This window comes from Cervus canadensis, chromosome 6 (assembly GCF_019320065.1).
Source record: "Cervus canadensis isolate Bull #8, Minnesota chromosome 6, ASM1932006v1, whole genome shotgun sequence".
NCBI classification, from domain to species: domain Eukaryota; kingdom Metazoa; phylum Chordata; class Mammalia; order Artiodactyla; family Cervidae; genus Cervus; species Cervus canadensis.
In genome coordinates, this window is record NC_057391.1 from 47,963,580 (window position 1) to 47,988,640 (window position 25,061).

Here is a 25,061-nt window from a genome sequence, read left to right on the forward strand (position 1 = left end):
GCAGCACCGGGGAGCTTGTTAGAAATGTAGACTCTCAGGCTCTACCTACTTGAAGCAGAGCCTACATTTTAACATGATCCCCAGATGATTCATGTGCACATTAAAGTTTGAGAAACCCTGGGATGAAGCAGATCATTAGTAAAATTAACGCATCTTGTTTTCCTAATTAGGTCCTGGAGTTTCTTAATGCCCAAAGCCACAACTCTGACTTTTTTGGCATCCTTCCCAATGGCATTGGGTACTCCAAAGACCCATAGGAAGCACTGAGTTAAAAACTTAAAAAACTATAGGTCCCAGATCCCTTCCCTCCTTTGCATGAGGTACCTCTTACAGCCCCGAGGAAAGCTGTGATGTGCATATATATGCATTTCCAGCTCTACAACACTGCTAGATTAAAGAAAGTCAGATCAATGGGACCACGACTAAAGGAGGCGGAGTTGTTAAAAACTGTGCAGAGGCAACGAACGGGCAATGATTCAGACAAACTGAGTCAGACCTGGGCTCAGACAATTATTAGCAATGTCCCCAAGCAGTGGAACTCCTGTGAGCCTCAGGTTTCTAAGCTGCTCAGCAATACTACCTGTTTCAGAGGGTCACTGGGAAGCTTCCATCAGGTGAATGCTGCGGAGCCCCTAGTTCAAGCCCATGGTGCAGCAAGGGCTCTGTAAGCACCGCTCACATCCCTCCCTTCTTTCCTTCTGCCGAGCTGTGTGGGTCAGCACCAGGGGAGAAGGTAGCTCTGTGTTTTATACTATCGTTCAGGTCGAGGCACCTAGAACCGTCATGGCGAGCGGCCTCTAAAACTGAGGATTTACTCGCTAGCTGAGAGAATCCTGGGAGGGTTGGTGCTCAGAAGCTGAGCTGCTCTAAAGGGCCAGCAAGTCATGCAAGAATAGCTAAGTGCCGAAGAGGAGAGAAGCAGTTTAATTTTCTCAAATTGATCATGTGGAGAAATCTGTTGGCTGACTGCAGAGTATGCTTTTAGTAATTGCCAGGATTTTGTATCCCAGGGAGATAAAATCTCGGAGTGGAGTGCGGTTGTGTGAGGGACTCAGGGGGCATAAATCTGCCACGGGCGGCTGCTAGCAGCGGCACCCCAGGGGTGAGGGGGGAGAGCGGTTCAGAGGTGAGGGGCGCGCTGCTCTTCAGCTCCGCTGGCGGCGCTCCAGAGGGAAAGCGGGCTGCTCGACAGAGGGCAGTGGGAAAGGAGAGACACATTTCCTGAAGACAGTGGGGAGGAGACAGGAGAAGGTCTGCAGAAGTGCAGAACCACAGGAAAGCACGGCAGCCCAGGGAAAATATACTGAGCCTCCCTTTGCTCTGCTGAGAGGACCGAGGGAGCGGCTGGACATCCTTTCTTGCCTTAACTCCCTGCCCTCAACCCGCCCCTGCATGTCCCAGGGCCCCTGGGCCAAGGGAGACATTCAGTCACAGAACCGCACCTCCTGAGGGCAACCCGCTGGTCCACAACAGAACTTCCTAGGGCTCTTATTACCAGATGTGTGGTCCTCCATAGACCACAGCCGGTCAGAAGCTCTTCAGGTGGGTCTGGGAATTCTGCATGTTTCATAAGCTTCCCAGTGATCCCTTGGCATTCTAAGATTTGAAAGGTGCCGCTTCAGTGTGAGATTTTGAGATTGTGATCTGTTAAAAGCTTTTCTCTGGATAAACAACAAAGAAGAAATGTCACTTCTAGGTCCTTGCTGTTCAAAATGTGGTCCTTGGGCCAGCACCTGGTGAAATCTGAAAAGCACTGGGCCAGTGAGTGGTTCTCAGACTCTGGAGGCAGGTAGCTGGTAACTGGGGGGCAGAGGAAAGAGGCTAGTTGGGAATCAGAAGACCTGGGTGTAAATCTTGGTCCTTCCACCTGTGGCTTTGGGAACTCAGGATTGTCATTGCACCTTTCCGAGCATCTGTATGTCATCGTTGGAACATAACAATGCCCACTTCATAAGATAAATGCAAGTATTAAATTGTGAAAGTGCTGACGTAGGTAGATGCTCAACAGATGTTAGGAGGAGGTTGAAATAGCACTCACCTTTGCTGTGTTTCTCCCACTTTGACTCTGATGCTCTTCAGAGCAAGGCCCGAGTGAAGGGACTCTCTTCCCCAGGGGATGATGGTTTGGACCGTATTCCAGACATTGGACCACACCATGCTGTTTTCCCACTTGAACTTGATCATGATCAGTTCCCCAATATCCACATCCAGTGTGATAAGAAAGGAATAGGTTTCATTACTAGTAATTCCTTTGCTCCTTGAAGATACAAAGGAAACCAGACATAGTCAGTTGATTTGTAGCAGCAAAGTGAGGCTTAGGGACTTTCAGGAGGTGTTAGATTTGCCTGAATGACTCGTGATGGTCTTTTCTGCTGCATTTCCCAAAGTGGTGTTGGACAGACTATTAATAGAGATAGCAATAGATGTGCCAGGATAAAAAAGGGTTTTCTAGAATAGTAATACTGGGAAAACCATCTTATTTTCTGTGATAACATATTTAAAAGGTTGCAAGTGTTCTGCAGTGATGAATCTAGTTAACTTTGTTTAGCTAAGGCTTCCTAATCTCTAGCTTAACACATCAGGAGAACTGCCTCCAAAAAAGGCAGGTGTCTCTGGGCCATACAGCTCTCTGTAGGTTTGATCAACACATGAGCATCACACTACAGTCTTCTCTTCAGATCAGTGCTTTTCTTCCTCCCCAATGTAAATAGAAACTTCCGTTAAAACAACAAGTATAGCAGTAATAGAAAACCACATATAAAAGTTTGGAGCAAAATTTAAATGCAGATCCTTAGGTATCATTATCAGCTTTACTCACTAATCTCCAAGACATTAAAATGTCCCAATACTGACAGAGCAGTCAGGCACTCTTTCCATTACTTAGAACAATCCGTGCTCCCCCAGGGAGAGGTTTGGGATGGTGCAGAGTTAGCACTGGATTTAGGGTGAGACAGGTGGCTGGAGGATTCCCTGGCTCAGCTCATTTTAGCTCTTCCTGCAGGATGTTGCAAAGCACCGTTTAGGAATCCACCCACCCCACGAGGATGGGAGCACTCTAAGGATAGAGTCCTCTCTACCTCTAGTGCAGAGCACTGACGCATCCTTGCCGAGTGACTGAATCAGTGGGATGACTGAGGTTCAAAACCAGGGGTGATTTTCAGGAAGCTGAGAACCGTCCCTGGAGCGGGTGAAGGCTGGTGTCACTTCCCAAGGAGAGCCCATGCTGAGGGTGGAGATGCTGAAATAAAGCGGCCGGTGAAGCTGGCCAGCCTGTGCAGGAGGCGTGAGGCCACTGCCTGTGTTGTGAGCAGGTGTGTAGCAGGGCGAAGGACAGGTGGGGAGGGCTGGCAGTGCAGGCTGACTGAATGGAAAACTCGTGCCAAGGTGAATGAGACCAGTTTTATTTCCGGGTTATGGTTTTCAGAACTCACTGGAGAGGTGCTCAGGGCCTTCATGCGTGGACAGGAGTGCGTCCTGCTCCTGCTTTCGGCACTCCTCCTAGACTGGCCGCCCCTGGTCCCCCTCTCCATTCAGCCCCTGTCTCTTCGGGCCCATCACAGACGCAGGTGGCAGCAACATGAAGCAATGGCTGGGACTGGGGGAGGCCAGGGAGGGGTGACAAGGTGCCGAGCGTGGGCGGATGTCCCATCTGATGGGGTGCTTGGGACACTCGTACTGAGCTGAGAAAAGTAAGCTGTGCCTGGCCCGACCCTTGATAAGCAGAGTGCATCCAGGCCCTGTGAGAAAGCTAAGCCTGTCCTCACCATGGATGGGGCTGTATTGCGTACTCACAGAGTGATGGGGATCTTCTGCCTCTCCCCTCTTGTTCCGAGGAATGACACAGTGAAAGTTGGTTCTACAGAGTTCTCAGTTTGGTTGATGAACCGAATCTTGAACTGGTAATGGTAAACTAGAGGGGGATGGGATGGCGCGGGAGAGAGAAAGACAATGTAAGCAGAAATTTTAAAAATAAAAAATCTTGTATTTTTTAAAATTTAAGAAAGCAGAGAGAAAAGTATGGATGAATAGATACCCTGATTTTGTTTTCTGGGAGGTGGAATTCTGAATGCTATTTTCCTCTTTTTCCTTTTCTGAATTTCTTAAATGTCTAAGAGGACTTATGTTTGTAATATAATAAGTATTATCCAGCAAAAAAAAAAAAAAAAAGGCAGAATAGAATTATAGTATAGTTGGTATTCTCACTAATTTCTAGATGAAATTCTGTTGCTCTATTCCATGTATTTAGCAAGGGTCCCCATTTATAAATGAAAGGATAGACTGCCTTTTAGGCAGCAGACAAAAGCAAGAGAACACACGGCTATTTTCACTTTTGCCTCTATTTGATGGTGTTAGTTTTAGGGTGGGACAGAGCAACAGCCACAAAATATGCCCTGCCTTCTGGGGCTTGGAAACTGGTTCTGTGGGGTTCAACAGCACATTTCCTGATAGAAATCAGACAACTAGTTCTAGTACCTGAAATTGTTCTATCTTTTCAAGTGTCCAGAATGTCCTTCTTCTGTGTTGTTTGGAATAGGGAAATTAATTTTATTCTTCTTTACCTAAATATAGCCTATATTTAGCTAATAAAAACAAATTACTTACTATCAGACAGGTGTTATTAAACATTTTACATGGCATCATCTCAATTACTCATCATAATGACCCTATGAGGAGGGTATTGCTATTATCAGCCTCATTTAAAAATTTTTTATTTTATTTTTGGTTGCACTGGGTCTTTGTTGCTGCACATGGACTTTCTCTAGTTTCAGGCAGTGGGGGGCCACTCTGTTGCCGTGAATGGTTTCTCATTTCACTAGCTTTTCTTGTTGAGGAGCACAGTCTCTAGGTGTACAGGCTCAGGAGTTGTGGTGCATGGGTTTAGTTGCTCTGAGGAATGTGGAATCTTCCTGGAGCAGGGATCAAACCCTTGTCCCCTGCATTGCAGGCGGGTGCTTTACCACTGAATATCAGGGAAGTACTATCCGCCTCATTTTATAAAGAACAAAACCAGGGCTAGAGAGGTGAAGTGACCTGCTCAGGGTCACATAGCAGAGTCTGTGCTCTTGGCCTGGAGCAGTTGCCTTGCTCAGCCTGCACTGTTACATCAACCATCAGTGGGGCTGTTTTCAAAATTATCCCACCTCATTTCCAAATAACTAATGGCTGCTTGGACTTCTTTATCTTGCTGTCTCCATATTCTCTAAGTACTTGTGGCACTTTAGCTTAAACAGGTTAATATGGCATGTCAACTTGATTGGTAGGACTGCCTGGGGCCCATGTTGAGATGGGCTGTGAGACCATGTCTAGGCTCTTAGGAGGACTGCTGTCTGTCTTGGGCAAAGGAAAGGGGATACATGATTACTTGTTATTTGCTTTTTCTGTTCATAGTAGTTGCTTAATAAACATGTGTGGGATGCATGAACTGACAATTTGTTTGGGAATATCAGGATGTGTATGAACATTAGGAAGATGGAAATCACCCCAGAGAATTCAAAATTGGAGTTCTAAGCTTTGTTGTAGAATTCCTCCTGGAAAGCACAGATCATGGAACTAACCACTTGATTATCCATTCCATGCACCCAGCATATGGAAATTCACCATCCTCATGAATCAATCTACTTACTCCCAAATGGTACGTTTCCACTGGAGGTTGGTAGCTATACACAGACCTGGCAGCAGCAGTGGCTAGTGGCACGTTGCCAACACATCAGCTGCAGGGTTCTGGTGTGCCTGTATTGCTGGGTTTCTGGGTTATTTACACAACTCTAACCTTTGGCATAAGCCCATTTTCCCGTTTGGGTTTTGGAGTGGATTGGCTGCAGTCCTCTGCATAATAGGTAGTCACGTACTCCAGCCTGGGATAAAATAATTAGATGCTCTCAAGACTGTGAGGCTGTGGGTGAGAAGTAAGAGGAGAACCGAGGGACCCTAGGAAAGTTCCCTAAACCCTTGAGTGACAGTGGTAGAGACAGAGCCTCTGGTCTATCATCCCAGAAGCCTCTGGAGAGATCTTATGCTATTTGGGGTCTGTCTAGGGAACTCTGTAACAAGTAAATAGTCTTGTAAGTTGAACTGAGACAAAAAGATAAGAAACAAGGCATTGGGGGTGTGGGGTAGAATGTGGACAGGATGACATAAGCGAATTGGTGTCTAGTTAATTCCCAAACAAGGAGGCAGAGAATCTTCCAGAGTATGCAAGGAACTCATAGAAACCAGTTTAATATGTATTCATGAGAAATCTACTACCCAGCCCAGTGCTAAAAGCTGTTGGGTATAAAGGAATAAAACAGTGTAATTGGCTGTATACATGGTAACAAAATTGACTAACATTTATTTTGTTTACCTGTGCCTGGCACTTTGTATTTTTATCTCATTTAATCCATATGACAGGTGATACTATTATTATTTCATTTAAGAGAAGAGGAAACTGAAGCACAGACAGGTTGATTTTTCCAGTATCACACAGCTAGTAAGTAGCATAGCTGTGACGGAAGTCCAGGCCACCTGACTCCAGAACTTGAACTTTTAAATGTTTATACCCAGGACCAATAGTTTTATATACCCTAAGGAAAATGTTCATGTGTGGAAAGAGGTTGAAGTTCAAAGACCTTGTAACAGAATTTTTAATTAAAAATAAATTTAAAACACCCTAAATATTCACCAATAGAGAAATGACTATGGACTAATAATGACAATTATTATAATTACCATTTAGCTCTTTGTTTTGTTCCAGACACTGAACTATTGTTTCTCAAAATTATTTCATTTCTCTTTTCTACAACTTTATAAGATGCCTCCTTTAACCTCGCTTTGCTTCATTTTACAAATGAAGACGCTGAAGCTCCGGAAATTTGAGTAACCTGTCCATTGTCGTGTAGCTATGAACTAGTGAAGCTGCAATTAGAGTTTAGTCTACTGATTTCAAGTTCATATTCCCAAACATGTCATTTACTCTTATGAAGTGATTAAAAGATATTTTTGGAATGGTTTCAATGCTTATGAAAGAAGTAGGGAAAAAACCCCAACCAGCCATCAGGATACACATTGAACATCTAACATGAGACTAATTCTAATAAAACTGAATGCACAGAAAGAGGGAGATTTGCAAAAATATTAAGTGATTATCTCTGGGGAGGGAAGTAATTTTTATTCTCTTTTTTGTGATTTTCTGCAAGTTCCACATTTTCTGCAATGAGCATGTATTCTAATTAGACTCTTCCTGGAAAAAGAAAAGTTTTAAAAAGTATTAAGAAAGATAACAGAACCAGAAGGTGTGGTCCTGGCCTTAGAGGTGCTTGCAGCTGGGAAGCAGAGTCACTTCTATGACCCTTGTCACCTCCTATCCAGTCTCATGGGCATCAGTGTCCAGGATCTTCTCTCCTTGAGGGCAGTGTTGGGGTCATGTTAACACTTGAACCTCCACAATTCACAGCACACATTGGGAATCTAAGGAGTGCTTCTGGGGCTTTTTGTGTGAAAACAAAGCAGAACACATGTTACATTAAAGAGTCTAATTGTGAGCAGGACTAATCGGAATATTGCTTCCACTTGTTGAGATCCCACTAAACATCAGGCTACGTACTAAATGCTTTTTGTTGTTGTTTAGTCCCTAAGTCGTGTCTGACTCTTTGCAATGCCCTGGACTGTAACCCACCAGTCTCCTCTGTCCATGGGATTTCCCAGGCAAGAATACTGGAGTGGGTTGCCATTTCCTTCTCCAGGGGATCTTCCCTACCCAGGGATCGAACCCACATCTCCTGCATTAGCAGGTGGATTCTTGACCACTGAGCCACCAGGGAAGCCCTATACTAAGTGCTTTACATACATTATTTTTGTCCTCCAGACTAAATGAGGATAACACGGTGAGACTGCATTTTCTATACCTACCCCTGCTGTCTTGGTCCACTCTCTACCCAGTTCTGGACCCCAGGATGTGACCCCCAGAGCCTCATCTCTCGGCTTCCTTATTGGATGGCTTCTGGTTCATACTGACCCACCGAGGACGCACCAGCAGGAGATCAGGGCAGAGCAGAGTGAGGTCAGGGTATATCTCTGCTTCCTCCTGCTTTGAAGCCTGACTGTAGTAACTGCTATCCCTGATGAGCTGCTGTCAGGAGCTTCTCCTTCACAGCTTACATTCTCTTAGGCTATTCCTTCTCTTCGCTTCTCCCAGTACCCTGTTGTTAGATTTAGGTGCATCAACACCCCATGTTGCTTTCCTTAATATCACCCACCCTGTCTAAGGAGTTCTGCCTGCTCTCTTTAGCTGACTCAGGTGCATAGAGTCCTGTTACTGCTGAGACCTAGAGAGATAGGGTGTCAGTGATCCTGATGAATCACAGATAAGGAAGCAGAGGTTTGCAATTCCCTGGTGTCTCACTTGGTAAAGAATCCTCCTGATAACGCAGGAGATGCAGGTTCGATCCTTGTGTCGAGAAGATCCCCTGGAGAAGGAAATGACAACCCACCTCAGTATTCTTGCCTGGGAGATCCCATGGACAGAGGAGCCTGGCTAGTTACAGTCCAGGGGGTTGCAGAGAGATGGACATGACTTAGTGACTAAACAATAACAAAAAAGCAGAGATTTGAAGGAGTCCAAGGTGACTCAGATAGATAGTCAGAAGTGGAGCCGACTTTGAACCCAGGTTGTCTGTCTGATTCCAAAAGGCCCTTCCCACTGTGTCCTGGGATTCTGGTTCTGGCAAGCTGAATCTTCCCTTTGAAAGCAAACTGCAACAGCCCTGAAGAAAAGCTGCAGTCTAAACCTGCCTCCTGTGAAGCCACCAAGACAAAGTGCCCGCCGGGTCTGATCCACTGACATCCATCCTGGGCTATCGCTGTTGCGGCTTCTTCCCAGTTGCTGGTCTGCTAAATGTCCAGCCCCCGGGGCAGGGATAAATGTTTCATGTCCCTGCACTAGAGATGAGTTTTTGTCTTCCTTTGGTCTTAAAATGTGAGTAGGAAGAGACCAATTTCCATATCATGAAATGTCATGGTTCCCCACGATTCTGAAGGAAGGGATTGGCTTTGATGATTGCAAAGTTCCTGTTAGCTCTCACATCCTATGGATGAGAATTATCTGTGCCCTGCAGTGTCTCCCTGGGGCAGGACCTATGCAGGAGGTCAGAACCATCAAGGGTGTGTAAATCGTGGAGGTCACAGACGTGCAGGAACATGGGCACCCACGTCTGCAGAAGCATGATGCCCAAACCTATCACACAATGATAGCACAAGGAATTCCTTTTGCCTTGTACTAGGAAAGCCACTTTTGGGGAGAAATATTGAAATTATCTTTTTTAAATATGTAAGAGACTTTCATGTTTAGAACTAATTATTTTTTCTTATTTTGGGTTTTGTGTTTTTCCTTAAAAAAAGGAGACCATTGCCTTTTATTTCCCACCACTCCCCAGGACAATGATGCTATTCTAAAGATTGAGGAAAAAAGCATAAATAATTTTTGCTCACTTTACCTTATGGCATGTTTAATAAGGATTTTAAAAAATGATTTCAGGGAAATGCTTTTGATCCTGTGACTGCAGGGAGTGCAACGTGTTCCTCAGTCCAGGCAGGAGAAGTTATTTCAGGTCTTAACGGTGCAAAGCATGAAATAGCCCATTAACCCTGGACGGGATCAGGCAAAGTCCACCTGGGGCAGAGATATGAGGCCTCTGGAGAGTCTCCTCACCAGATTGCCCCCCTGGGGTTCAGATACCCTAGAAACCCTGGATCCTAGTTTCATGTGGACCCCACTGGTGCCACTTAACAAAAAAAATAAGTTTCTTTTTACAAGGTAGCCACTATGGGCACCAGGTGATGGAAATTTATAAAAAAAGGAAAATTTTTTTTTTTTTTTGGTCTCACGGAAAATATTCTGAATCATTAGATAGTGGCTTTGGGAGATATTATGACTCTTTTTGCAAACATCAGAGAGGTCTTTTTTTTTTTTGAGAGTATAGATTTTTCTCTCATGGAGATGGTAAGAATGAGATCTTGTGTTCTCTTGCAGCACTAAGGTCTTGTTCCTAGATCTCATATGCCTCTAACCCGAGAGGGAGGCTGAAGAGCATGGAATTGATACGATGGACTTAAGCAGGGGATTAATGTATGAGTAGCCAGCACTAGCAGGGGCTGGCTGAATGAACTCAGAACAGGATCAAGGGAAGAAGAGAAATGGACTTTTTTGTTTTTCTGATTTTAGTTTAAGATAGCATTTTTTTCCCAATTTATCCTCTTTTAATTGAAGGATAATTGCTTGACAATATTGTGTTAGTTTCTGCCATACATCAACATGAATCAGCCATAGGTATATATGTGTCCAGAAAAGAAGAGTGCTCTCATCAGCAGGTGTGAATTCTCACTGGCTGGCTGGGCCCAGGAGCAGGGAGAAAGTACAGGCAGGAGGAGGACGGGGAAGAGAGGAGGGATGATGGACTACTGTGTCTCAGGAATGAGCTGTTATTAATACTGAGTGAACTGGTCTCAGTCCTAATGCTTAGGCCATGTGCAGTGAAAGGAGCAAAGGCCATGGAATGGGGGAGACTTAGGGGTCAAACATTATGTTTGATACTGTGCAGGGCCCTGTGGGACTCCTGGGCACAAGGTCCTTCTGTGTCCCCCATTTCTTTGATTATAGGAAACAGCCTTCATTGAGCCTCCATGAACTTCCTTGAGTTCCAACGGGCAGATTCAAGCAGTTGCTAATTAGGGAAGGGAGGGGATTTGAGACCAGGGAGAAACTAACAGTCACGAGAAACCATAGTGCAGCCTTGGGGGCAAGGTCCTGTTTCCCCATCAAGGGATACACACCACAGTATCCTTTACCCATTTTGCAGATACTGGAAACCCGCTGCAGGTGGAAGAAGTTATAACAATGGTACGCTGCCCACAAGCATGTAGACCCCAGAGCAACTGGTTGATGATGCTGACTCCCACTTACCTCACCACCAGCCCATCAGAAGAATGTCCACGAGCTGATCAGACCCTTTTTAAACAATTACTATAAAACTCACTATCTTCCCCAAGTTGGGACACATGGTTTTGAGGGCATTAGCCAGCTGTGGCCCCCTTTGCCTGGCAAAGCAATAAAGCTCTTCTTTTCTACTTCACCCAAAACTCTGTCTGAGATTCGATTCAGCACCAGTGTACAAGTTTTCAGCATAATGTTTGCTCCTTATAAGCTGGGTGACTTTGGGGAGGTGATTTAACCTCACTGAATCTCAATTTATCTGTTGGAAAATTAGGCAACATCAGTCTCCCCCCTTCCATCTCTGTCTCTGTCTGTAGGTTGTTGTGAGGATTAAATGATAAATGAAATAATTGATGCAGCACATCCAGCGTAGTGCCTGAACCTAGTAAGCTCCCCTGAGGGCTGCTTCCTTCTCTTCCACCCCATTACTGCCTCCAGTTGCTGTGAGGATTAAATTAGATAAGGTGCTTGCTAGCAGGACTACATACAGGTTTGTTTCCCGCCTCCTTCTCTTAAAAAAAAAAAAAAGGGCTCCCAAACTAGCAAAATTTCCTTCCAAAAGGGTGGGATTGGAAGTGGGCGATAAATTGCCTGGTTTCCCTCAGTGACTGTTTCCCAATTCTCTTTCTGCTCCTGCTGTCCTCTCCCTTGTTTACCCGAATTCTGGCGTATGGTTGTAGAAAATAGATCCTTTGATGGTTTTGTCAAAATATCTTGGGAGCCAGAGGAATGAGGACCAAGTTAGTCATCCTCTCTGCAACTACAATCAGGAGGCGATGTTTATCTTGCCCAGCCAGATCCTGCACTGAAATATATAGTACAATTAGATGTCCTTGAAAAATGTGGCTTGTGGATGTTCTGTAACCAGGGATGGGTAAGTTTGTCCCTTTATGAATCTATAAGTACTCATCAAAGGCTGGAGGTGGTCACTGAAATAGACTTTGGGAGTCCAAATCACAATGATCGTGGCATGGTGGCTGAGGAGGGGAGCAGTTATGGGGCCTAGATTAAAGACTTGATGTCAGCACTATCAATAGAACTTTCTAGATGATGGAAATGGTCTATTTCTGTACTCTCTGATATGGCAGCCACATAGTTGAGCATTTGAAAGGTGGCTAGTATGATTGAGGATTCAAGGTTTTAATTTTAAGTAATTTAAATAGGCACATATGGTTAGTGTAGCATTATATAGGGCTTCCAAGGTGGCACAGCGGTAAAGAATTCACCTGTCAATGCAGGAGACATGGGTTCAATCCCTGGGTTGGGAAGATATCTTGGAGTAGGAAATGGCAACCCGCTCCAATATTCTTGCCTGAGAAACCCCTTGGACAGAGGAGCCTGGTGGGCTACACGAGTGCAAGCAACATACAGGCTGCAGCGCCCCAGGAGCAGCGGCTTTCACAGGGGTGGGAGTCTCATCTGGGCATAATTTCCAGCTGTACCCAGGGTACCTGGTGTGGCTGAAGGGCTGTGCTCCCTGCCAGTGAGGGAAATTAGGCTGAGCAGATTAGGACTGGAAGGGCTGAGGTGGATCTGGGGGGAATTTGGAGGGCCCAGGGGACGGGAGGGTGCGGTGCAGGCTGCAGCTCATCCCTGGAATCTCTCTGGGGCTGGGGGTTTGGTTCAGGCCATCTTATCTCACAGTCCCGACCCTGTATCTTCACTGGATATCCCTGGAGCAAGATGAGCGGCTGGTGAGAACGAGACCCAGGGGCTGCCTCCAGGGGACTCCTCGTCTGTCTTCTTGGGATAGCACCTTGTGTGCAGAGTATAGGAGGGGGTTGGTCTCCCCTGAGCCCCGCTGAAGGAGGGCCTCTGCCTACCCTGGCTCAGATTATACTTGAAGAAGGAGTGATGGCCTGGCACAGTGATTTTGGCAACTGCTGCGTGAGATAGTTGCTGCTGCCCTAATGCGATTCCTTGGTTCTCCTTTATAGGAAAAGGTTTCCTGTGAGTTCATAGCAGCCGTGTGTGGTGATCAGGCATCTGGACTCCCTGGCAGTGGAAAAACTCAGCCCTGCTTGTGGCAGCGGCTCTCCCCTCCCCTCTTCCTTCTCTTGACTCTCACCTCCTGACCCCATCTCCATGCCCCCAGTAGAAGTCCTCCGGCAGGACCCAGTCCCTCACTTCAGATGCACAGCCCTGCCCAGAAAGGTGAAAAATGACCCTCTCTTTCCAGCTGATCTCAAGGAGAAAGCAAGACCCTTCCCCACCTCTCCTCCCTCCCTCAACCCCATAGACAGACCGTGGGCAGGTCACTGAGATAAAAACCACTTGACTGATTGTTGGGAGTGCTCAGTCACTTGTGTCTGACTCTTTGCAACCCCATGGACTGTAGCCCACCAGGCTCCTCTGTCCTTGGGATTTTCCAGGCAAGAATACTGGAGTGGGTTGCCATAGCCGCCTCCAGGGGATAGCCTGGGTCTAAATGCTGGCTCTGCTAAGAGTTCTTTTCGAGTCCCTGGGCAAATGATTTTCTCTTATCTGGGCCTTTGTTTCCTTGTCTGGGAAATGTGGAATTGAACAGTTTCTTGAAATGCTAACATTCCAGGATTAGAGTAGATTCAGTGAAATGTGATTATCTGAGAGGCTTAATCACTCCAGGCATTTGAAAGAGGAGCTGGTTAACAGAAGTAAATGTCTAATTGGCAGCCTGGAGGGGGGGATCTCCCTGAAGCTGGAGGCCTTCCAAATTCCCTCACCTGCTCCGGGTGCCTCAGGCTCCTCCACCCCTCCAGGAAGGACAGCTGAAGGGACCCTCTGCCCCTCAGGCAAGAAAGATCCTGCCCTCACTCCACGTGCTCTCAGAAGCTATCTGCTGTTCAAATGGATTTCTGTCATTCCTGGGCTGCACAGAAGGGCATTCTGGCTGGAGAGCAAAAGTTCAGATAAACAAAAGACTCCTGTGCCGTGGGAGCTTGAACTTGGGAGTGTGGTAATGATAGGAATGCCAGCCTGGGGGTCAGAGGGACCTGGGTTCTAAGCCTCCTTCCAGGCTAAGCGACCCTGCGGACCTCGCTGCTGTTGTGGGCACCATAAGGAGTCTGTGGCTGCACCAAATGTGTTTGTGTAAAACGCTGTGCAAATGCAAAGCGGTGCTGAGGGCGTTCACCTTCTGTAGCTACAGATATCTGCAGAGTAACAATCAAACGGCACTGGGCTCCTCCCAGGGCCGTGAGCCAGTGCTGTGAACAGTAAGATGCTAAATCACTCCCGAGCTGTTTTAAGGATTAGGCAGAAATGTTAATGGCAACAGATGTCGGCTAGTTCCCTCCAGGAGGATTTAGGTTTCAGTGGAGTATTTCTCTCCTGGCTTCTGCCCAAATCGTGGCCACAGCCCTTTTTCTGACCTCTAGTTCAACCCAGCAAGCAGAAGGGGCTCGCTTTTTCCCCTGAGGCCGAGAAGCAGAACTTCTAGGGAGGGCCTCAATAAGACAATGATCTCTTGTAAGATGAGCTGATTCAAACTTTAGAAGAAATGGGGAACCACAAATGTAGTTTGGAGCCCAGGTTTTTCTTGGCAGTGATGAAGAGAGATGAAAGTACTGGGTTCTAGCCTGGGTTTGGAGAAGCTTCCAAGGCTCTGTACAATGAGACCTGGTGCTCCAGGCTTTCTGGATCTAACATTCTGTTAGGGGAAACACACTGACTGAAACTGCCCATCCTGGTCAGGCTCCAGAGTAATCACTTGCAAGAGTTATTTTACCACAGGAGGTCCTGGTAAGGAACGTGGAACTAACAAGCCATCACCAACTGGAAGAGTTCGGGAAAGGTCAAAAGGAGACACCCCATGTCCTACCACTTTCCAGAATCTTCCTTGCTGGCATCCATTTTGGCTGAGCGATGCATGTGCCACTAGGAAGGACCCTGAGTCAGAATGATTGGCCAGAAAACCTGGAAACTAATCCCGTCACCTTTAAACCTGAGACATCTAGCCATATGGAAGAGCAGTCCTCCTGGGTTCCCTTACTCTCCTGCCCTCTGCCCCCATGCCCCTTTCCAATAAAGTCTCTTGCTTTATCAGCTCAGACAATTCATTTCTGAGTGTTAGAAAAGAGACCACTCTCTGGTCCTGGAAGGGGTCCCCCTTCCTGCAACAATGCTAGGGGACCATGTAAATAGATGAAGAGAGCAGCCAACCAAAGGATTGTTCCAGAAAGTATCAGGCTTTCTCCTCCAGCACTTTTCAGCGAGGAGGCCACATTCTTGGGGAAAGAGAGAGGTGTGTGTTATCATCCAGGTCTGGAGTCTGTGCAAACAGCAGATCCGGCAGTAGCTCTGGGAAAAGACTCTGGGGAACTTGTGAACCTTCAGACAAGCGGCTGCGTTCTGCCCTTCTGACGGCTCCCCTGCACTCACCTTTGAACGGGGACTGGGCCCGAGTCACCAGGAAGAGGCTCTTGCTCTTCTTGCTTTGCCGCTCTTGGCGGGTGTGGTAGCCTAGCGTGTTGCAGCGACCCTTCTTGCAGCTCAGACACAGGCCTTGGCTGAAGCTGTCCATGTCCCTGCACAGGTAGGCTGTGCTCTGCATGTCAGCGTGCAGCAGGGAGTCGATGAAGAGGTGCACTGACCGCTCGTGGGCACATTTAACGGTCTGGGTGATGGCTGGAACACAGGGCAAGAGGGATGTTATCATCCCGTAATCCGGAGGATCGCCTTGCTTCTCAGTGCAGAGTAGCACCATCTCAGGAAGGAGGATGGGAGTGCTGAGGTCACAGGTCAGCCCACTGACTACAGTGGTTGGCATAGCTGGCGGAAAACTCCACAAAGAGTAGACCGTTTGCAGGTACTTAGTGTAGGGGCAGAATCCCAGGCTCTGAAGGGCTGCCCAGGGCACTCTGTATGTTACGGTAGGTGTTTTAATAGGAGCCCCGAGTCACTAAGAAAATACTGAGTTCTTTAAGCAAGTGTGTGTGTGTGTTAATCGCTCAGTCATGCCTGACTCTGTGACCCCATGGGCTGTAGCCTTCCAGGCTTCTCTGTCCATGGAATTTTCCAGGCAAGAGTACCGGAGTGGGTTGCCATTCCCTCCTCCAGGAGATCTTCCTGACCCAGTGATCCAACCCAGCTCTCCTGTGTTGCAGGCAGATTCTTCACCATCTGAGCTACCAAGAAAGTTCTCTTTAAGCTATTCATTTTGGAAATATTTTAGTCTCAAACAGTTAAAAATGCACAACTGCTGATACTGTAAGGCTGAGATGGCAGAACAGGCTTGTGTGGAATGCCTCTTTTTATTTATTTAATTAAAAAAAATTATTTTATTTTTGGCCGTGCTGGGTCTTCGTTGCTGCACGCAGCCTTTCTCTGGTTTCAGAGAGCAGGGTCTACTTTCTCATTGTGGTGCACAGGCTTCTCATTGTGGTGGCTTCTCTTACTGTGGAGCAGAGGATCTAGGGTGTGTTGGTTTCTTCAGCAGTTGTGGTGCACAGACTCAGTTGCCCCATATCGCATGGAGTCTTAGTTCCTGGACCAGGGATGGAACTCATTCTCCCTGCAGTGGAAGCGGGGAGTCTTAACCACCGGACTGCCAGGGAAGTCCCTGGAATGCCTCTTTTCTTAATAAAGCTGGCTAAGCCAGTGCCCAAGCACTCTTGGGACTTGGCTACTGGTCTGGTGAGGGCTGAGCCCTCCCCGACCATGTCCCAAAGCAGCCACAGCCTGCCGGAAGTAACTGGCCGGATGACCAGCATGGGGTTTTGCTTTTAGAAGGATGTGCTCCAGTGACCAGGTCTAAATGGACCTAAGCCAAAACAAGTTTAGGAGGTTTCCATACCAAGGGTTTTGACCTTATTTTGGGAGGGGAGGTTGTTTAGTGTTCTCTAGGAGTGTTGAGGAACCACCACAAGGTATGGTAAGAACTTCCTGTGAAAGTGGACCCCAGGTAGCTTAGCCAAATCATTTTCCCTAGGATTAGTCATGTCAGTTCCTGGTCACGAGCGGCTCTTTTTGTTGAGCACCCACTATGAGGCAGGTACTACTGAGTACCTTCCCTGGATATTCACCACAGCTCCTCAAGGCAGCTCTTACAAGTGAGGAAACTGAACTTCAAAGACAGTCTCTAACTCACACAAGCTCACCGAGCCAGGAGGTGGTGAGGATGGTAAAGCAGTCATCAACTGACCATGTCAACACGTTCACCCCAGAATGGGATCACTTTCAAACATAAGGGTGAAGAAAATGGAGAAAAACCACCCTAAGGTGGGCAAGCTAAATAAATATACTTGGTCCCATCATTCTGACGTTTAGCACAAAATAGAAAATGGTAGTAATTGGGCAGAGGCATTCACCAGGTGATCAGCTAATGAACAGCATCTAGGGGTCTCTGTTGACCTTAGGGAGGGTATAGATCTGGGAAGAGGGCTGGCTGATCACCAGGGACTGCTGGTGACCAGAGGTCAATGATAGGAGAGAGATGTTAAGGAATGATAAGGGGAAGTTCCCAGAAAGTTCTCAGGCGTGGGCTGGTGAAAGGCTGGGAGTCCAGCCAAGATGAGATAATGTCGAATGTGAAGGTCATTCTGATACAGGAGACATGAAGGTGGTTAAAGAAACACAAGATAGTGTGTGCTTAGCTCAGTTTTCAAATGATTGGGAGAAGGTGGTAAGTGGGGGTGGGCTAGGGTCTCCAGTTGGCTTAGAGTGAGTTGGCAGGTGTCTATCAGGATATTATTTTCTAATAAAGAGAAACTTGGAATGCCTATGAAATGTATGGTTTTTGCTCACATTTTTGTTCTTTAATCCAGGGCCTGTTATCAAGGTTCATGTTAATGTTTTGGTTTTAGGGTTTGAGAGAGAAGGGGGAAATCATGACCCAGATAATGCCACAGTCATTTTCTGCACTGAGACAAAGTTCCAAGGAAGTCACAAGGACCTATTTAGAGCTGAACTTTGAATTGGAAGAATCTCAGTAATGAATGTCCCGTGGGGTCAGCTCATACTTGGAAGACCATGATCTAAGAAGCCGTGATCTATTAAGTGGATTAGCCTGGGGCCAGAATAGAGGCAGCCCCCTGAGTGAGGAAGCTTCTGGAGAAAGAGGAATGACCACAGGCAGCAGGGCTCAATTTTCAGAAGGGCTGATACCCCAGGAGAGACTTGTCTGGGTATGATGAGTGGAGATGAGAAGTGGGAATTCCTGGATGTGCCCTCAGCTCATCCTCCGTGTTTGAGCTCCAGCGACCACTGCCTGTGAAGAGGAAGGTCTTGCCTGGGGAACAGCACCCTTTCCCACACACATAAGCCCTCTCTGCATGGAGTAGGTGACCAAAGTGTTGAGCCCCATCCTTGCCAAACTCCTCCCAGAATCTCGCAGATTGGATTCCCCTGGATCCAGAGGCCACACCAACTGTGGGGAGTGTAAGCCATTGTAGGCTAGTGTCTCTTTCTCACCGTTTAAGCCATGCTTGGCGAAATGTTTGTAGAGCTCTAGGAAGTGGCATCCGGGCTGGTAGGAACCCCCATTGGGGTAGAAGTCATAGTGTGCTATGGGCTGTTTGATGCCCACACTCAGGCCCATGTGCTCCCAGGTAAAGGTGTGAATGGCGTCCACAAAACTGGCATCATCCGGTGAAAGCCGGTCGCTGAGGGAGGCTTTTTCAAACAAAGGGCCTGCGGCATCCAGCCCTAGGAGGAAAGCAAGGGGAGGATCAGATTGGAGCAAGAGGAGGCAGGGAGAAAGGCTCTTTTTAGCTTTCTGATGTTATTGCACATTCATGAGCTAGCAGGAAGAAGAAAATCCTAGGGCATAATCTTTCTCTAGAAAATCTTGCCATGACTTTTTTGCACTAAAATTAAAGTAATTCATGGTGCTTAAAATCGGACACAGGCTGGTTATTATCTATGGGGAAAAGAGGTTTGCAGGAACTATCCAGTGGTAGAAATGAGGTTATAAGGGAATGCTTGATTTATTTAAGCAAATCAGTTTTAAGTACCTTTCAAGCTACTTTCGAGAGCATCTGTTTGCATACAAAAAACCACTGTGTTATTGTAAGTAGTTCTAACCTACCCATCAAAGAAAGAATTTGTCTGCACGTTGTCAATAATTTCCCTAAACAAGCTGGCTTTCTCTCTACACTAATGTCATTTCATTGGAATGTTCAGAACAGCCTTAGGACATTACTGTTCTCTGGGGAAAATGTCCTGAGCAAATAGGACTGCTCACAGCTCTGGTCCTTAAGTGACAGATATGTTTGCATGAGACAAGTGGCAGTCTCTGGCAGACTATAGTTGGGGAGTATTTATGCAGTCTAGGAGTTTTGTCTGTCTTTCTTGCTTTACCTTTTCTGGAGGACCCCTTGTTGACCCGTATCAGGCCTGGCTTCCATCCTTGGTGGGGATAAAGGAATTGACACGGGGCCATGACAGTCCCTGCTCTCCAACCCTCACCTGTAGTTACATGTGAAGGCTGTGATTTATATTTCTTTGTTCATCAGGCTATGAGAGGACAACAGAGTAATTAGCTGTCCTGTCACTTCTGATGTGTGTGGGCCTGGCTAGTAATGCCTGGTGTGACCTGTGACACCAGCCAGCGTGGAGAGGGTGCCAGGCCCAGTGCTGCCTCTCTGCAGTTCTGACTTCTCCTTCTAGGCCTGGTTTGTCTGTGAAGGGCCTCACTGGCCTTCTGTGATAAGTTCTTGTGGGAGGTCTGTTCACTGCCAGCCTATTGAGGGTTAAATCATGGAGGGCACCAAGTACCGATGATCCATGGTCAGGCCTCCCCAGTCACCAATGAGATGAAAAAAAAAAATGGAAAATGAATTCTCATCATGACAGACTGGCTTCATTTAAATGTCTGCCATCATCCTTATCTTTTTTTAATGCTAAAATAAATCTCTTCTTTTATGAAGGAATGGTCACAGTAGATAGCAGTTGCCAAAAGTGTTCTTTCTTGATAAAATAAAAGGTCACAGCAACTCTATTCATCTTAAATTTTGTTCAGACTGTTTTAGATTGTGAATTATTATTTTAGGCTGCTGGGTCTTGAAGGATGAGTAGGCATTTGGTAGGTAGACTAGGGTTTGGTATTCCAGGCAAAGGGAATAGTGATTGCAAAGGCCCAAAAGGATAAGAGGCCATGGCGTGTTTGTAGTAGAGTAGAGAAAAATCTAGTGTCATGAAAGCCTAGAGCCACAAGAAGGGACCAGGGGGAGGAGACGCTGGAGAGCTTTGGGAACGCTACACTGAGAAGGGCCTTGTCTAGGCCTCCTAAGCTTCACCCTGTAGGAATCAGTGGGCCTCCGAGACTGGGCTGAGGAGTCATCTCATCAGGCCTGTTCCTCTGAATGTGACTCTGGGTCAGCAGGGGGGAGGGGGGAGGATGGGTGGGGGGGATGAAGTGGGTGTCTGGGCAGCCTGCTAGGAAAGGCCTTCTTGTGCGTCGTCAGCTCTTCCTAAGTATCTCGGGGTGTTTCCGAGCTGGCAAGGAGCTTGGGGTTTTTGGTGCTGGGATCCCTCCCCCAGTGCAGATGGGCCCCAGCGTAGGACCCACGTGTTTCACTAAAGTGGAAACAGAGGTCCAAACATGGCTGTCACAGGAAATGTAAGGCTGTCATTCTTTTTTTTTTTTAGTTTATTTTTAATTGGAGGATAGTTGCTTTACAGTGTTGTGTTGGTTTCTGCTGGACAATGAAGTGAATCAGCTGTGTGTATGCCTATGTCCCCTCCCCCTTAAGACTCCCTCCCACCCTCCATCCCACCCCTCTAGATCAGCACAGAGCACCGGGCTGAGCTCACTACGTGATATAGCCGCTTACACGTGCTGGTGTGTGTCCGTCAGTGCTGCTCTCAGCTCGTCCTACCCTTACTGTCCCCACTGTGTCCACACATCTGTCCATTCTCTCTGTCTGCGCCTCTGCTCCTGCCCTGCAGATAGGTTCATTAGTACCATTTTTCTAGATTCCATGTATATGCACTAATATATGATATTGTTATAGCTGTCATTCTTTAATTCACGTTGGGCTTTTAAAACTATAGGTTGGAAAATAAACTCTTTCCTATTACAAAAGTGTACAGAAAGTGTACCTTTTAGGTCCTATTTGGCACGACTGTGAGAGGCATTTGTTTGAGGAAAGGCGGTGATTTGCTCTAAATTCTCGGAGAACAGCAGTCTATGGCAGCGGTCATGTTTGAAATAAATAGTGCTACAAGTCCTCCTGTGAACTCTAATACAGCTCGAAGGAAGCCGGGGGTGTGTTAATTATGAGCCTGTTGGAAAAGCAGGTCCCTGCTCCACGCCCCCATGCAGTCGTGGAGATTATAGTTGTTAGTTATCAGGCATGGTTACCTGTAATTCTCCCAATCTTGTGCTTTCTGCTCATGTAACTGCCAGCGAATCCTGAGACGTGTGCACCCAGGCTGTACCCAATTAGATGAACATGGCTTGGAGAAAATTGAACAGATTCCTGGAAGACAGTGGTGAGATGGTGGCAGGAGGGGGAGAGCTGCCTGGATAAAAGCCTTTCGTGGGTCCAGCCTGCTTGGCTCTCTGTTCTTTGTACCACAAGTGAGATGCTTAATTCCTACTCAGGACCCAAACAGTTTTCTCATCTTGCTGACTCTGTCCTGTTTCCTCTCAGGCTCAGCTACCTGGGCCCCTGCCTGGTGATGCCACCTCTTGTCTGCCCATCTTTGTTCTTGCTGTTGAGTCGCTCAATTGTGTCTGACTCTCTGAGACCCCATGGACTGTAGCCCGTCAGGCTCCTCTGTCCATGGGAGTCTCCAGGCAAGAATACTGGAGTGGGTTGCCATTTCTTTCTCCAGGGGATCTTTCTGACCCAGGGATGGAACCTGTGTCTCCTACATTGCAGGTGGGTTCTTTACTGCTGAGCTACTAGGGAAGCCCCCTGCACATCTTTACATGGACATGAATTCCTTGCAGGAGTGATATCATCCATGCTTATGGGAGTTTTATAGTTTACAGGGTGTGTTTAGACCCCCTAGTGCATACAAAGAGGTGAGCATAAGAGGAATAGATGATTCTACAAGACAGGGCTTCAAGGAGGCATCCGAGAGAGCCCTGGGGTCTGGTCTGTCTTGTGCCTTCCTATTCCTGTGAGCTTAGCAGAAGTGGTTGTCTTGTCTTGGCTGCTGTAGGAGACCAGCCTAATTCACTCAGTCTTGGAGGAAGGGAGGGGAAGGGAGAAGAGGGAAGAGAAGAGAGGTCAGGGCAGGTCTCACCTGCAGCCACTGAAGAAGAGCTGCGATCTCCTGGCCGACGAGGCGAGTGTTGCGGACGGCAGTGGTGTAGTGGTTGTGAGCCAGGGTGACCCATTCTGCCAGCCCCACGTTCACTGGCTGGGCCAGGTGAGACTTCAGTGCGGCTACCATCTCCCAGACCCAGTCTTCCAGTATGCCGTCCACCTGAGGGTAGGTCCGCAGTATCATCAGCCTCCCGTGGAGAGAGGAGGGAGCCCTGGACAAGCTCCCTCTTTTTTCTTGCTCACCTCTTCCCTTCTCCAACTCTGGGCTCATTCTGGGTCTTTCCTCTCCAAGAGAAAGGGCTTAACCTGGGGCTTCTCAGCACACTGTCATTTGGGGCCAGATATTTTTTTGTTGTGGGGGCTGTCCTATGCATGGTAGGACATTGAGCAGCATCTCTGCCTCCACCCACGAGATGCCAGCGGCACCCCATCACCCCCCACCCCAAACCCCAAGCTGTGAAAACCAGAAATGTCTCTGGACATTCCAAATGTCCCATCCCTCAAATGAGAACCATTGTCTTAACATTCTCTATTTTAGGACTTTGCAAGCCTTAAAACAATGTAAGTGCTTGTAGATGGGGCGCTGAAAGACGACCTGTCCTTTGGGGGTTGACTCCAGTGTTGCCTCCTCTGCGAGGCCTGTGCTGCTGCCCCTCTGAGTCACACCTCGCTCGCTCGCTCTGTCCCCACCCACTGTGTTCTGCTTGCCTTGGGGGGACTAGCACCGTGAGCGGGAACATAGTAGGAACTCATAACGATCAAGTTGATTGATTATGGAGAATCATTCTGTCCATGTACCTGATTGAGAGCCAGTTTGCAGGACATGCCTGAAGGGTTCACAGAGCAAACATGTTTGTGTTGGTTCTTGAAGGATAAATAGGAATTCGCAGGGAAGAATCAAGGTGGGCAGGTAAGTGCGGAGGTGGTTGGGGGCAGAGTGGGTATCTAAGGGATTCCAGGTAGAGGAAATCATGTCCAGAGGTGTAGAATCACAAAAGGGCAGTGTGGTCTGTCCGGGAATAGGGGAAAAGTTGGGTGTGATCGAAGATGAGAAGACAGAAGTGAAGCTGGACAGCAGTACTGATGGTCTGGCTCGTGAGTAAGATGCATTCATTTAATAAATGTCCATCTAGGACCTTCTGTGTGGATGTAGCATCTTGGGTTCAAATCTAGACTCTTCTAGTTACTAACAGAGTAACCTTAGGCAAGTTATATAACTAGTCAGTGGCCCTGTTTCCTTGTTGGGAAGATGGGGATAATAATAGTGTCCTTCTTCCAGGATTGTTGTGAAGATGAGATGGATGAATAGACATACAGCACCTAGAACAGTGCCTGGAACACAGTGAGGACTCAGTGCATGGCGGTTGCCACAGCCGTTGTTGGTATTTTTATTACCAGCAACAGTACATGTACTTCAGTTTGCACAAGATTTTGAAAACAAAAAACTCATTCTAGTAAAAGGATCACAGGGAGAGGACCCTGCTGTCTTCATGTTTGTAAAATAAAATATTTAGTCAGCCATTAATTCAGTTAACAGATATTTTTAGAGCACCTAATACATTCAACAGCATGGATCCTGTCCAGCAGAAGATAAGAGAAGGGACACAGTAGGCAGAAGGCGCAGCCTATGTCGAGGCCAAAAGGAGAGAAATCACCTGGTCTGTGGAAGGAGCTGCAAGCGGAGGTGAGGGGGAGGCAGAGAGCGTGGTGGTGGGGCAGCGTCAGAGGGGGAGTGCCTGCCCTGCTGTGTGCAACCTGCCTTGCCTTGAAGCTCTCAGCTCAAGTTCCCCCCTCAAGTCAGGCATCCAATTCCATGCTTTCCTTAAAGGAATAGGGACGGAGCCCCTAGCTCAGCTGGAGAGAGGTTGCTGTGCGGAGGTTGCAATGTGATGGGGCCCCTGTCAAGCCCATCCTTGACAAAGGTTTGTGGGCTTTGGAGCATGAGGGTTCTGGTTTTGGATTTCTGTCCACTGAGGCCTGTGTGACTGTGGTTGCTGCTTGACCCTTCTGTGCTGCAGTTTCCTCATCTAAGAGATGAGACTAACTCAAGTGGCCATGTAGGGAGGTGTGCGGATTAAATGAGCTGACCACTAACGTAAAGGGCCGAGCTCCTGTAGGGCCGCATCTGTATTAGGTCTCTTCTCTAGGGGCAGGAGAGCCTTTACCACCCTCACTGCCAGCCCTGTGCTGTGGTGGAATCCCCGCCCCTTTTCCCTAGGATGCGTGCTTGTGTGCTAAGTCACTTCAGTCATGTCTGACTCTTTGTGATCCAATGGACTGTAGCCCACCAGGCTTCTCTGTCCATGGGATTCTCCAGGCAAGAATACTGGAGTGGGTTGCCTTTCCCTCCTCCAGGGGATCTTCTCGACCCAGGAATTGAACCCACATCTCTTATGTCTCCTGCGCTGGCAGGTGGGTTCTTTACCACTAGCGCCACCTGGGAGGCCCTAGGATGGGGCTCCTTTAAATCCTAGGAGGAAGGTGCTGGCAGCCTACAAGAGGCCCTGTGCTTTTCTGGGATGGCAATAGTAGACACCCAACCTTGTGGCCACACCCACATGGCATCATGTGGTTCCCACTACCCCATGAGGCCAGGTGTGGGGTCTGTTTTGTTCGTGTGAAGGGTATGAGTGAATACATGTTGAAAGACTGGTGGTGGGCAGATGGGCTCATTTTTCTCTCTAAGGTAGGATGGATGGGGGTCTCAAGAGTAGTTTTCAGAGAGATGGTAGGGAAGGGTTTTCAAGTCATGAAATAAACCCCAAATCTCTGCAGGTTTCACATTGTGAACCATGCTTCAAATTGTGGGTGGCCTAGAAACTAGTTAGGCAGAATTTCTTCTTGGAAACATTTGTTTGACTTCAATCATTGCCCACAATATTCTTTTCCTCCTTCTT

At 47.4% G+C, this 25,061-nt stretch overlaps 1 protein-coding gene across 5 annotated transcripts in view; it reads right to left on the minus strand.

Moving 5' to 3' along the window:
* LIPC (lipase C, hepatic type) overlaps window positions 1–25,061 on the minus strand; it is a 181,708-nt gene that overhangs the window by 2,729 nt on the left and 153,918 nt on the right. For 4 of the 5 annotated variants that reach the window (XM_043471841.1, XM_043471840.1, XM_043471838.1 and 1 more), the window contains 6 exons: window positions 22,142–22,324; window positions 21,249–21,366; window positions 18,356–18,589; window positions 15,326–15,571; window positions 3,793–3,910; window positions 2,039–2,257 (listed from right to left, as the gene is read on the minus strand). In XM_043471841.1, the coding sequence (XP_043327776.1) occupies window positions 2,039–2,257; window positions 3,793–3,910; window positions 15,326–15,571; window positions 18,356–18,589; window positions 21,249–21,366; window positions 22,142–22,324 (1,118 nt within the window). The remainder of the gene's footprint in view (window positions 1–2,038; window positions 2,258–3,792; window positions 3,911–15,325; window positions 15,572–18,355; window positions 18,590–21,248; window positions 21,367–22,141; window positions 22,325–25,061) is intronic. The other variant, XM_043471839.1, reaches the window with a different exon arrangement.